At 38.4% G+C, this 13,975-nt stretch overlaps 3 protein-coding genes across 5 annotated transcripts; all 3 read left to right on the top strand.

The window, feature by feature from the left end:
• The first annotated feature begins 410 nt into the window (after positions 1 to 410).
• On the top strand, positions 411 to 3,454 carry LOC103334810 (Plasma-membrane choline transporter family protein). The gene is made up of 3 exons (XM_008237776.2): positions 411 to 1,691; positions 2,399 to 2,744; positions 3,048 to 3,454. The coding sequence occupies exons 1-3, from the start codon at positions 610 to 612 to the stop codon at positions 3,309 to 3,311; spliced, it is 1,692 nt and encodes a 563-aa protein (XP_008235998.2). The 5' UTR covers positions 411 to 609; the 3' UTR covers positions 3,312 to 3,454.
• Positions 3,455 to 4,003: 549 nt separating this feature from the next.
• RPN10 (regulatory particle non-ATPase 10) lies at positions 4,004 to 7,995 on the top strand. Of its 3 annotated transcripts, none has more exons than XM_008237777.3 (11): positions 4,004 to 4,206; positions 4,297 to 4,410; positions 4,500 to 4,605; positions 5,041 to 5,155; positions 5,244 to 5,453; positions 5,855 to 6,176; positions 6,303 to 6,426; positions 7,161 to 7,264; positions 7,347 to 7,415; positions 7,571 to 7,648; positions 7,749 to 7,995. In XM_008237777.3, the coding sequence occupies exons 1-10, from the start codon at positions 4,195 to 4,197 to the stop codon at positions 7,613 to 7,615; spliced, it is 1,221 nt and encodes a 406-aa protein (XP_008235999.2). In that variant the 5' UTR covers positions 4,004 to 4,194; the 3' UTR covers positions 7,616 to 7,648; positions 7,749 to 7,995. The 3 variants fall into 3 exon arrangements, with proteins under 3 accessions (XP_008235999.2, XP_008236000.2, XP_088910189.1); XM_008237778.3 differs by having other exon boundaries at positions 4,005 to 4,206; positions 7,728 to 7,995; XM_089054063.1 differs by having other exon boundaries at positions 4,005 to 4,206; positions 7,725 to 7,995.
• Positions 7,996 to 10,288: 2,293 nt separating this feature from the next.
• LOC103334812 (actin-depolymerizing factor 5) lies at positions 10,289 to 11,576 on the top strand. The gene is made up of 3 exons (XM_008237779.3): positions 10,289 to 10,446; positions 10,600 to 10,859; positions 11,161 to 11,576. The coding sequence occupies exons 1-3, from the start codon at positions 10,426 to 10,428 to the stop codon at positions 11,309 to 11,311; spliced, it is 432 nt and encodes a 143-aa protein (XP_008236001.1). The 5' UTR covers positions 10,289 to 10,425; the 3' UTR covers positions 11,312 to 11,576.
• The last annotated feature ends 2,399 nt before the right edge of the window (positions 11,577 to 13,975 follow it).

Raw genomic sequence — 13,975 nt, 5'->3', positions numbered from 1 at the left:
TGCAGCTAAATCACACTTGATACTAGGTCCTACGACTAATCACAACAAAATAATGAAGATTTTTGAAAATAACATATGAATAGGACCATTAAGTTGTCCTCATATCTAAACATAAACCATATCATTATCAAGATGTTGAGTTAAAAGTTGTTGGATGCATGTTATTAAACGAATGCATATATTTATAGGACAATCCGATCAGACAGACTCATCAAAGTTGAAAACTTGAAACCAATTCATGTCCCGGCAGTTATGCCTCCCAGGGATATCAAGGACAGAAGCTCAAATGTTTCAGAAAACACACTTGACTTTTTAATTAAATTTCGATGTTTTTTTTTAAATAACGTTTTTAACGAGCAAATTTTAAAAAGGAATGTCTAAAAGTAAGAGTCTCTCCCCTACTAAAGTCCACTGTTCCGAACCGACCAAAATTTGCATTTGGGAATTGCCAACTCATACTCTCTGTAGTGTAGGCTTATCATCCTCATCATCATCTACTACTCCACGCACTCTCAGCTTAACAGTCAACAAAACCAAAATGATCCTCCTTCTCCACCTTACCTAAACCCAAACCCCAACCACCATCTCCTTCTCTCTTTCTGAGCTCCGATGGGCAGCTCTGAAGAACCCAACAGGCCCATCTCCTTCTTCGACTCGTCGTCTCCCTCCGCACCCCTCCTCTCCAAGCCCCCCAACCCAATCGACGACCCACCGCCGCCACCGCCACCGCCACCGCCATCCTCACCCCCGTCTTACACCGACCAACCCGATTCAGAATCCGACCCGACGCAGTATCTCCAGATCTCCTACAACCACGGCCCACGCCCTTTCAAAGACCTACCCTTTCTAATCATCTTCGTCCTTTTCGTCCTCGCCACCTTCGCCTTCGGAATCTTCTCCGTCTTTCACCGGAACACCAGTTACTCCAACCTCTCCTCCTTCGTCTACGACTCTGACTCCACCTCTTGCGTCAAAAACGACACTTTGACCCATCACCCCAACTGGGTCCTCCTCACTTTCTCTTCTTCCTCTTCGTCTTTTCTCAAAGATTTAACATGGACCCTCGTAATTACGTTGATTTTGAGCTTGCCCATTTGCATCAGCTTGCTGTTGCTTCTCAAGCACTATGCTAAGCAAGTTGTCTATGTCTTTCTCCCCTTCTTCATTGTGTTCCCAATTTTCTTCAACGTGTATTGGTTCGTTGCTTGTACTCTCAGCTCAACTTGCAGCGATGCATTGCCTTTACTTTACAGAATTTTGGTTTTGATATTTGTGTTTTTGGTAATTGGGGTCCTTGTGTGGATACTTGTTGTCAATTGGCATCGAATTGAGCTCACTGTGAGTATAATTGGGGTGGCCTCCGATGCGCTTTCGAGGAACTTGGGTTTGTTTGGGGTCTTGCCATGTTTGACTCTGGCATTGTTGGTTTACTATGCTCCCATTGTTGTGTTCTTGGTGTTTGCGAGGTTGAATGGGAAGATTGTGCCCCGAGAATCGAACGATGTGTATACCTGTGTGTGGAAGCAAGATGGCTGGGTGCCTGCTTATTATGCATTGGCAATTCTCACTATGTTGTGGTCTCTAACGACTATGGTGGAAGCTCAGGTGTATGTGATTAGTGGGACTGTTGCTCAGTGGTACTTCACGAAGGAGGATTCAACTCCAAGGCGGATTATTAGAAGTTCTTTAAGGTGAACTATCTATTGCTACTTTCTTTTGTCTTTCTTCTATGTTTAGAGTGATTTATATAAGTTCATATATATCTTTGCTATTCTTGAAGGTAGTTGAAACTTGCAATTGAAATGTACACTGCTCCAAACTAGATGAAAAAGAGTAGTAGAGCTCTGTAAAGTTGGTGATTCACTCTGTTGAATTTCGATAGGCTAGGAAAACACGGTCAATTTACTTGCAAACAATGTATGTATGTATATAAATCCCTTGTAGGGAAGGTAATCTGTATACATTTTTGTCCCGGAGGCCGGTGTACCACCAATTTGTTTTCTAAGTTCCACCTATTCTGAACCAACCCGTCAGAATGACTATATTGTCTCTAATGTAAATATTTTCCAATTGTGATATAGATACTAGGCAATCTTTGTTTAGCTTGTCTTCATTGAGTCAGATGGGTACCTGCTTCTTGTTTTTACAAATTTGTTTTCTTGATACAATTATTCGTACATTTCAATCTTGCTTTTATTATTTGTTTTGTCCGTGAATCAAATCATATGCTTGTGAGAATAGTAATCTGGTCAATATGATGTTCTTTTTATCTACCTCTTTTTTTTTGGGGGGGAATTGGTTGACATATGAATCACAACCAAGATTTATGCATTACTGTACATGTCATTTGTGTTCATGATAAGATCTTCCTTTCTCATGTTCCTGTAAACACTTGCAGAAATGCCTTTGGCCCCTCCTTTGGCACAGTATGTGTATCTGGATTGCTTTTAGCTGTTGTTCGAGTGGTGCGTGCCGTTGTTGATGGTGCAAGACGAGAGGGTGCACCCGGAATGATGAATTTTTTATTACGCTGCTGTGTTAATGCCTTATTCTCAGCGATTGACTTCCTCAACAAGTTTACAATCAACTTTGCAGCAATAACTGGTGAAGCTTACTGTTCTTCTGCAAGGATGACATATGAGCTTCTAAAACGTAATCTTCTCTCTGCGGTGTTCGTAGAAACCATCTCCACTCGTCTACTGGCTGGAATTGTTTTTGTACTCTCAGCAATATATGCAATTGCGGTATGTTGTCTTTTCAAATCTCAATCATTCAACATTCCATTGATTAGTGCATTATGTGTGGTATGTAAGGAACCCATCCATATATTGAACATTTGAAATTCTTGCAAGTTAGAAAAGGCTTTGCTTAGATCTCCTAATGCAATTAATGACATGTGACATTCTTACCTTTTAGTCCTCCTCCGCTGCACTTTTCAGTGTGGCCTGGCTGAGCAAAGAGAGTTGAGGGTTCTCTTTTAGTTGCATCATCTTTCTTTCATTTGCTTTTTTCCTTAATATCTCCTGATAATGGATTTGCATCAACAGGTGTGTGCTATCTTAAAGGGCGTAAGCAATCTCGGGGTTGATTCGTACTTTGTGGCTTTGCTGGCATGGGTGTTGCTGATCTTGGTACTGGGTTTCTTTGTCCATGTGCTGGACAATGTAATTGACACCGTGTACGTGTGCTATGCCATAGATAGGGACAGAGGTGAGGTTTGTAAACAGGAAGTTCATGAGGTTTACGTTCACTTACCGATTAGTCGAAACCATAGACCATCATCTATCATCTCCAGAACTCTGGGTGTATAAATTATCCTTGGATTTCAATCTTGTATTGTTGATTTGTTCCGTGTATCAAGTTAGAATTGCCTGCCCGCAAATTGTGCATACCTTTGAGTGTTGCCTTGTACAATTTCTGAGGTTTCATCAATAAAGAAAAAAATTCCAGGCCAGTTTGAGCATCAAGCCAACTATGAACCTGTCAACCTGGTTCTTGAATCAATTGCTCCTGTGTAGGATGTAGAATGCATATGAGCCCCACATCTCCATGAACACCATAATCCAATAAGTATAGGTTCCTTAGTAGGCGGCAGTTCCTATTTGATAATCTTCATGGCATTTCTGAGGCAGAGGGGCTTAATCTTACCGAAGTTAATTTAAGCACTGCACTGCGATCCCATTTGGTTGATATTTAGCGGAGTTTGATGGCTTGGTGGCTTGGTCTGGACTTAGACTAGTTCAATGAAATTGGTTTTGATTGAGGTTTGGTGAACTTCTTTGAATGATAATTTACAAATTTAAACCCGGCTATGAAATTGTGACCCCGTCGTCAATGATTTACAATTTTTTTTTTAATTTCTAAACCACCTTAACTTACAAAGAAGGGGATCGAACTCGAGTGTAAGGACACTATTTTAGCCAACCGGCCTAACCCAAATGTATATCTTGTATTTACAAATTTAAACCATGCTCTAAAATAAAGAACCCGTTAATTAGTTTTCGTATTGAAATATAAAATCGTACTATTTATGGAGTGACTTCTTGATAAATAAAAGAAATAAATAACTGAAAAGAAGCATAACATACAAAATACAAATCCATTTTGGGAGACACTGTAACTTTACGCATTTACAGAAAACACTGCGATACCTTCTTTGAGTTGTGAAGCCAACGTTCAACAAACTCTGCAATCATGGTTCTCGAGGTTAGCCATCTTCTTCTTCGAAAGTTCAGATCTTTAGGGTTTCTATACGATATTGTATGATGATTATACTTAAATTTGATGAATTCTCAGGCGACTATGATCTGCGTCGACAATTCAGAATGGATGCGGAACGGCGATTACTCTCCGTCCAGATTACAAGCTCAAGCTGACGCTATTAATCTCATTTGTGGTGCCAAAACCCAGGTTCTTTTTCTCTTAATCAAGTTCTTCCCTTTACGAATTTTTGGTACCAGTTCAATTTTTTTCAATAATGGTGTTTGTAATTGGAGTAGGCCAATCCGGAGAATACAGTTGGGGTATTAACAATGGCGGGCAAAGGGGTTCGCGTGTTGGCCACTCCAACCTCTGATCTTGGCAGGATTTTGGCTTGCATGCACGGTATTTTCATTCATTACTAATTTGCCTGTGTTATATGATTCTGATTGGAAAACTTTATATGTTTGCCTTTCTTATAGAGTCAAATAGCTGATAAAAATATATCTTTGAAGCAGTTAAGAATGGTTTTAGTTGAGTATAAATGATCTTGCTCAAGGGGGGCATTGGTATTTAGAAAAGCCATATGGGGAGCACAAGATAATAATTGAATGTTGTTACTTTTGGTTTTAAAGACATTGTTGAAGGGGCTTACTACTAGATAATATCTATGCATTTGAGATTGGGTCTTACTATATACACTGAGAAAGTAACAAGAGATGGTTAGGCCTCTGCTTGACTATGATTCATTTTCTTTTTGATGCTGGTTGTTAATATTTTAGTTTAATGGGTACTCTCTCCTTTCTTCTTATTTTTCTATCTCTAATTCCTTATATATAGGTCTGGAGATGGGAGGTGAGATGAACATAACAGCTGCGATCCAAGTAGCTCAGTTGGCTCTTAAGCATCGCCAAAACAAAAACCAACAGCAGCGGATTATAGTTTTTGCTGGGAGGTATAGATAGTGCTGACTTCTGACTTGCCCCTCTCCTTTTTTCTTTGTATTTTCTTGCTGACCTCTAACTTATTTACTGCCTGTTCAGCCCTGTCAAATATGAAAAGAAGGTGTTGGAAACAATTGGAAAGAAACTGAAAAAGAACAGTGTTGCTCTTGATATTGTTGATTTCGGTGAAGAGGATGATGGGAAGCCAGAGAAGCTGGAGGCCCTTCTGTCTGCTGTTAATAACAATGACAGCAGTCATATAGTACATGTCCCTCCTGGTCCAAATGCTCTCTCTGATGTTCTTATAAGGTGCAGTTTTTAATTTTTGCCCATGTCTGTTTATATGTAAGCGTATAACCGATTTTAAATTTATGAGTCACTGGAACTAATTGGAATATATGTTTAGATTCATGATACTGTTTATAAAAACGATGCATGTTAAACGAAGGAAGAACAGAAAAGTGAGAATAAGAGGTATTGAAAAGACGAGGAGAATTTGTGGAAGAATATGTATATAAGCTCAAAGTATTATTTGCCAAATTAATTTTCAGAAATTAATAGGCATAAGTTTCTAATTTTCTTTCTATCTTCACATATGTTTTACGTGTCATGGCCAATTTTTGCTTGTTGAATAACACAGTGAACACATCACACCAGATCACTCTTATTATATGTCTCCAGTGATGATTTTTCCCCCTATTTTATGGCAGTACACCTGTATTCACTGGCGACGGAGAAGGAGGTAGTGGCTTTGCAGTGGCAGCAGCAGCAGCAACTGCGGCTGCTATTGGTGGTGGTTCTGGCTACGATTTTGGCGTAGATCCCAATATTGATCCTGAGCTCGCTCTTGCCCTTAGAGTTTCTATGGAGGAGGAAAGGGCTAGGCAAGAAGCTGCTGCCAAAAGAGCTGCTGAAGAAGCTGGTAGACAAGAAAAAGGAGAGGAACCATCATCCAAATCAGAGGATGTAACCATGACAGATCAAGCCAATGTTTCTTCTTCCAATGAGGATAAGAAACTTACTGATAATGCGGTTGGTTTCAATTTGCTTGTGTAGTTCTCAAAGTCTATATAATTGTTGGTTTTTATGTCATCATTAGTTATCATTTAAAGAACTGCTGTAATCCAAATTGGCCTTGTCTCGTGATATGTGTGATAGGTTGATGAGAATGACTTGCTGAAGGAGGCTCTCGCAATGTCAATGAATATCTCTGGAACTGGTCATTCAGCAGGTGATACTGAGATGTCAGAGGCAACTAGTGGAGATCAGGAGTTGGCTTTAGGTGGGTTTTTCTATTTTGTATATCTCAAATTATTTAGTTGTGTGTGGTAACTTTAGTTTCTTGTACTTGATTACTTGTGGAAATTGATGTACAATGTGTTTGTGTTTATTCCATTTCATGCACAATTGAGGGAACCCTCAAGAAAGCTTAATTAAGGGACGGTGCCACTCCGTATTGTATTTCAATGACATTAAGTATTATTGTGCAATTATTCCTTTCATTTGTACAAGTATTCTTGTACGATTTTTGAAGGTCACAATCCTTTCATTTTAATAGATTCTAGTTTATCTCTACAACTATTTGACTTCATATTCCTCCTTTTTTTCCTTTTGATAAGCAACTTGATAGCAATACCATCAGATGAATAAGCCATTCATAGGTTTATACTTGGCAGTTCTTTCTCTTTACATGTTGAGTGGTCTACTTTCTTCATGTGTTCCACTTTGGGCTGTTCTTACTAGTGGTATCCTTTACTGAATCCCAAATCTATGAGTTATGAGTTCATGTAATTCATAGTCATTGCCATGGACCGCTTAGCTGCCCCGAGACTAATTTTGTGAAGTTGGGCATCAGAATGTGATCACCTATGGTGTGGCTTTTTATTGATTGATTTTTATGTTTTACCTTGTGTCTGGTTAATATGGAATTTGATTTGCCAATATTCGGAACATTGACAGAGAAATGTGATAATATTTGTTATTTTTGCATGCTTATTATATCTTTGCTGCATGCAGCTCTTCAAATGTCCATGCAGGAAAGTGCCGGAGAGCCTTCATCCCAGTCTGATGTCAGCAAGGTGTTGGAGGACCAGTCTTTTCTTTCATCTATCCTTGAATCAGTATGTCCAGTTGAACCTAGCCTGTGGTACTATATGTATACCTATGTTTCTTATTTTCTGATATGTTATTTTTTCCTTACAGCTTCCGGGAGTTGATCCCAATGATCCTTCAGTGAAAGATCTTCTTGCATCTCTGAAGAATCAGTCCGAGGTATGTTCACAAACCTTACATTTCATGGGTAACGGGTTACGACTCTGATTATTCTATGTCATAAAGTTCATCTTTTGACTTGGTGTTAAGATCTGTTATTGCGAGTTTCTAGATCTACCAACTAATGATAGTTTTTCCGTTCCTGTAATCGCTAGTCCCCACAAAAGGATGAAGAAGAACCATCAAACAAGGACAAATGAAAATGTTACTAGATCAACTTTTGTATCTTCGAAGTAAGCATTCATATTCAGAATCCAATTCTAACTATGATGACGCCTTCTCTGTGTTGACCTAGATTGATTTTCTCAGAAGCATCTGTTTCCTCTGTCGCAGATCAATGAACTATTCGTTCCAAGGGAAGGCTTATTTATGTTGTGGGAAGATGATACAGAAACAGATGCAGATCAGGATTTCTGAGATTATGTTACAAGTTAATCAAGTTATGCTGCATTTCAATTCATGTTTTTTGTAATGTAAACAATGGGATGAACTGTGGCAAACTTCATGGCGTCATGTATGGTTGTTTTAATTGACAAAAAGGGAGAGAAGAAAAGAACAAATAGATTTCCAGATGCTTTAACTCTGCTCCTTCATAATTTGGTTGTTCGCAATCATTCAGCTGTTCAATCAAATTTACGCCATCATTTAACAGCTCATCGAAACCACTCTTCTTATTGGCTTCTAAAATAATGGCTACTTGGTATGGATGCCTTTTCGTTTGGAGCCTCCAATCTAAAGCTTTGCTTCTCATTGTTTAGATGTCATTTTTTGGTGCTTAGGCCCCCTTACCCGTGAGACGAACTTGGTCTCTGCAGGAGCTTTTAGAGCCTTTCCAAGAACTTTCTAATGCATGGAGGCTTGCATTTGGTAACAGTTGTAGAACTCTTGATTACTTTTTCAATGCAAAGGTCTTAAAGAATTTTAAAAGCTGATCCAGCCACCATGTTTGACCTTCTTCTGTGGCCTTATCCCTGGCTCATAGATTTGCTGGCTAGCTGGTTTTGCATGAAAATTATATTTGCCTCTATAAATGCTAGATTTTTTATATATATAATAGACTATAAATTAATTTACGGAGATGATGATTCAAATTTTAGCGCAAAAGAGCGCGTTCACTGTCCTAACCAACTTGCTTAACTCACGTCTGCCTCTGTTGATAGTTGGGTACGCATTATGCCATCAGATCAATGTGAACCACCATTTAAGCACTTCCATTAAAAAGAAGCTGAGATTTGTTGAAATGGTATCAAATCCAGGTCATATTATTCATAACCTTGCATTGAGCATGAGTACATATACATGGGGCCTATAAACTGAGACCCTAGAAAACAAATGAGCCACACCCACAAGTTGCGGGGCTGATGGAGCTTTTTGTCAATGGGCAGGGTCTTTCATATGAAAAGGGCATGTTCCCCCATACACGTCCATCCATGCATTTCCTCTGCTTGTATGCAAATTTTCCTGGATTTTAGGGCTTGGTATTTTCTACTCTTTCTATCTCTCAGATGTGTCATGTTTATCACAAATATTAGGTGTGGATTTTGCTCCATTATTTTATGGGATGAATGTTGGGTTGTTGCTCCTATCTTCAACAGTTTTTAAAGACAAATTTACGGAAGAACTCAAGCTTTGCAATAATTATGAATATAAAAACAAGCAGAATATGATAAAACAAGTGGGCACTGGGCAGGCAAGTGAACCTAACCAGAAGAAGGAAAAAAACTCTGATTGGAGGCACATACATTAACTCATTTTCACCCGAGAAAATCTATTCTTTTTTCATTTTTTATCTGTAGTCCCCCCCTTCCCTTCTTTTACTGCAAGAGGTGATGAATTCTCTTTCTTTTTCTCCTTTGCTTTCACGCAAAGACTCATAGAAGAACACAAAAATATTTAGATTGAATGGGAGATTGGGATGTGGGTGTGCGGTCCAAGATGGGACCAGCATACCATCTATATGGGTTCATTTTAAGAAAATTATATATTTAGTTATAATTTGATCACATTGACCAGCTTGTATATAGGTCAGTATGGTATTTAAGTAATTGGGTTAATGAACCTTGCACTAATTTGCTATTGCAGTTTGTGCTCCGATCGTTTCTTTTGCTACTGTAATGTTAGGGTATGGACGATGTGTTTATACTTTAGGATATAGGATTAATAAACATACACGTGTGTTAACACTACGTCAACATCATGTTACATGCCATTACGATCACACCGAGGAATTACTTGTTGGAAAAGGACCTTGTACCCTCAGTTTTCCATATACAATTATTTGCACTATAAATTACTGGAAATGGGGTAAGAATTCAAGTTTAACTGCAGACAATGAGTATATAAAGTCCATTGCATGATATGAGTGAGAAAGAATTAAATTTCAACCAAGTCTGGTACTTTTTTCCCCTTAGCACCAATAGAACAAATTCATTGGATAATGAAGACAATTAATGGTTGGGATAAAATTTATACCTTCAAATAGACAGATATTAAAAGCTAAAGAAAATTTTGGAAAGTCATTAAGCTGGAGGTATGTTGCCTTAAGCTGCCTGTACTACTCCTTTCGTAACACCTTCCTAACATTCTTTGTATCATTCTAATTTTATCGGATGACATCTTACGATGGTCCTGATGGACTCTCAAATAAAACCCGGAAATAAAAAAACTTGTGATTGGTTAAAATATGAAGTTACATACAGACATTTGGGTGCAAAATACCAACACGGTGAAAAAAACTCACCTGGAAGGGGAGACAAGAGCCCGAGTGTAACCAACTCGACGACAAACTAAATCTACTAATTTAAGGGCAACTTGGTCATTGAAAATGAGTGTGCACAGCATAGATAGATCTAGCATGGAGAAAGTTGTAATATAAGTGAACATTAATGGGCATTTGAGCAACCTTACCTTTATATAAAGAGCAAAGCACAACTTTGAAGACTCAGCCTCAGAGTTTTAGCAGAGCAGCAGCAGCAGACCTCCTTTCTTCAATTTCAAGTTTTCAACAACCATGGCAATGGCATTCAAGATGGTACAAAGTCAATTAATTTCTTTGAATATTTAATTGCTTCTTCATTTTTAAATTTCAATAAATATAATTTGCTCTCAATTTTTAGCTGAACCCTGAAGAATGCTGATGGGATTCTTCTAACTTGTGGGTTTTAATCTGTTGTGGCAATTATAGGCTACAACTGGGATGTGGGTTACAGATGAGTGCAAGAGCTCATTCATGGAGATGAAATGGAAGAAGGTCCACAGGTACATAGTGTTCAAGATTGATGAAGGATCAAGGCTGGTCACTGTTGATAAGGTTGGAGGGCCTGGTGAGAGCTATGATGATCTGGCAGCCTCCTTGCCCAAAGATGATTGCAGATATGCTGTCTTTGACTTTGATTTTGTCACTGTTGATAATTGCAGGAAGAGCAAACTCTTCTTCATTGCTTGGTCAGTGTATTTTGTCATCATTTCTATTTCTTTTTTAATTTCCATGCTCATCATCAAGATCAAAATTTGTATAATAATGTTTTAATTTTGTCTGTCTTCTGGTAATCATTGAAATTGTACCTAATTAGGCCTACCTAATTTTGGATTTCTGATAAAATATTTGCTTACATGGGGACATCAGAAATTAAACCCTTTTTTTTATTTTGGAAAATGGGTTATTCTCCTAATGATGATTTATGCAGTAAAGCATTTTGTATTATGGGGGATTTAGAGGTGATGGGAATTTGGATTTTTTTGGCAGGTCACCAAGTGCATCAAGAATTAGGGCAAAAATTCTGTATGCAACCTCCAAAGCTGGGCTGAGGAGAGTTCTGGATGGCATCAGCTATGAACTCCAGGCCACTGATCCAACTGAGATGGGGATGGATGTGATCAAGGACAGAGCCAAATAATTGTGATTAGAGCAGCTTAATTATGTTCTGGGAATCTTACTTTATATTTAATAACTCCAACCACATGGTTTTTTTTTTTTTTTTTCCTTCTTTCTTGTTGGTGGCATCTTTTAATTTTCACCTTGTCTAGATTTTTGGCACTAATGTAAGTTAATCCTCTAATTTTTGTAATAATAATAATTGTGTGCTGCAAATTAACCACAAAGTACTTGTTCATGTAATTACTTTGTCTTGGAGAAAAGGTGGATTGGATTGGATTGGATTAGTGTAACTTTCAAATGAATGTTATATGTGCCTTTGTGATTTTGATGCCACAACATGCCTTTCTGAGAGAGTAAATAAGACTTTGGCAAAATGACCCTTCACTTTGTTAAACAAAAGATGGTTGTGTGGTGTGGTAGGTCAAACTGACCTTTCACTTTGTTTTTTCTTTTTCTTTTATTACATATCTTTTCCAGAAAGTTGTAGCAAATCGTGTGGCATGATTCATTGGTTTCTATCACTTTTTTAGAACCCGTTTGCCCACAATGTTGACTACACACTCGCTTTTTGATGCTTTGATCTTTGATGGGTAAGTCTAAACTTAATCGGATATGATTTGATCTTTGAGGTATGAGGGACATAAGTACTTCCCCGCTCTTATCATCAAAAGGGTGGATCCAAAATAACATGATAATCCCTGTATAGAAACGTTGCGGGCCGGAACAGTTGTCGTGAACTACTCGTCGTTCACTTATGACTCACGGCTAGTTGTAATTTGTAAACGACACGGATAATTGTTATGAGTGAACGACTTATAGATTTTGATGTAATGTGAACACCATGTATATCGACAGTTGTAATCTCCTTGAGTGAATCGACTTATAAATATTGATACAAATGTAAATACTATATGCATCAACAGTTGTAGTCGGTCACTCGTGCGGGTACGAAAGAAGGTGTCTAGGAAATATTCATAATACTCTGATGCAAAAAATATAAACAATAGTTGCCTCTTGAAATATTCATAAGACTGTTAAAAAAGCATGGATACGAGGGTTGGGGAAGAAAGCAGGAAAGATAATGGGGATTTGATGTCATGGGCCACCGTCGAAAAAACTCAATCATGTTTTGGCATCTTCTTGTTAACTTTATCCTCTGAAATTCTTATTACCACCTTCCGTTTTCGTTGTCATGATAATAATTTCTCTATTTGTTTATTACATTTGGGGCTGTTACAACCACCATCACATTGTAACACTGTTTTAATGGAGTTGCACAATTATTCCACATGATTTGAGTGGCATGCCTTGTGCTAACTCTTATGAAAAAAAAACATCGAATTTGGCGCTTTATCCGTCTTGTAAGGTCTTGGTTGTATCGTTAAATTTTATTTAGTAAAATTTGCTATTTAATTGAGACTGCTAATTTTGAGTTTGCTTCCAAAGGTATACAATTATGGAGTACTAAAAAAAGAGTATACAATTAGGAAGCACTGCTAATATTTTCATGTACATACTGAATTAGGAAACACTTGAAATGTGTATTAAAATTTTGAATTATTTCTGATAAAAGTGCTTTCAACAAAAACACACATAAACAAACTTGCTTCCTGAAAAAATAGTTTGAGATGATTTAGTGCCTATATACAATACAATACACGACAAAAGCCCAAAGTAAGAATTTGGATCAAAACCTCAAAGCAAGGATTGGATCAGAGCCCAAAACAAAAATACAATCCAAAACCCAAATAGCCAACCCAAGAATACAAAACAGCGAAGCCCCCGCTACCGCAACTGCCACCGCCGTAGACTAACCAGGGCCACCACCAACATTGGGCACCCACCAAAAACAAAACCCTATCACAGACAACCCAAAACATAAGTGAACTGAAAAGCAACACATGAGTTAACTTGCATTCTTTCAATAACACATGAGAATTTGTATCCCTCCAAAGTGCAAAATACTCTAAACAAAACGACCCATTTCATGAGTAAAACGGCACAGCCCAACCAACGTTGAAACTTCGGACTAGTTGGGCCTACTGTAGAAGCTTCAGTCCAATTACAAAAATTCGCGCCAATTACGCCCTGGACGGTGTTTCGGATCGTTGAGTCAAACAAAAGCCCCAAACTCGGATTTGTCGTCGAACGTACCTGTCCGTCCAACCGCAGACAAAAACTTTCCAGCTAACAACAAAATAAGTGTCGGCTGACGTCATCGCATTCGACACTGAGCTCGCGGGACCCACTCCGCCTGTGGGCACATGACTGAAACGAAATGATCGAGAGCGTCTGCCACGCGACCCCTTAACATGCGGCGTGTCTAGTCGCCGAACACTGGCCCAGTCAATGATCATCTCACGTTCCGAGACGCTATCATGACCGTTGGATCGAGCTGCAGGTAACAGTGTCAGCCAAAAAGCGATCCTGCAGAAAGTACTGGACCACGCGCCTACAGAGTACGTCCTCAACTACCTCTGATCACTTTGACCTTTAATTAAGCCTGTAAACATAAAAAGGAGAAGTTGGTAATTTAATTTCATTAATGTGATGAATGTGTTTTTTTCTTTTCTTCTGATTATTGGTATAAAAGTTTGTTTGATTATCTTTGTCTAATAATTTTAATAATTGTTGAATTTTGCATGTGAATTTTACATGAGTTGCTGCACAATCCCAGCAGGTA

The sequence above is a fragment of the Prunus mume genome, linkage group LG6 (genome assembly GCF_029339155.1).
Source record: "Prunus mume cultivar Tortuosa linkage group LG6, ASM2933915v1, whole genome shotgun sequence".
Taxonomy (NCBI): domain Eukaryota; kingdom Viridiplantae; phylum Streptophyta; class Magnoliopsida; order Rosales; family Rosaceae; genus Prunus; species Prunus mume.
Note: the sequence above shows the minus strand (reverse complement) of the source record. Positions and strands in the feature narration are given on the sequence as shown.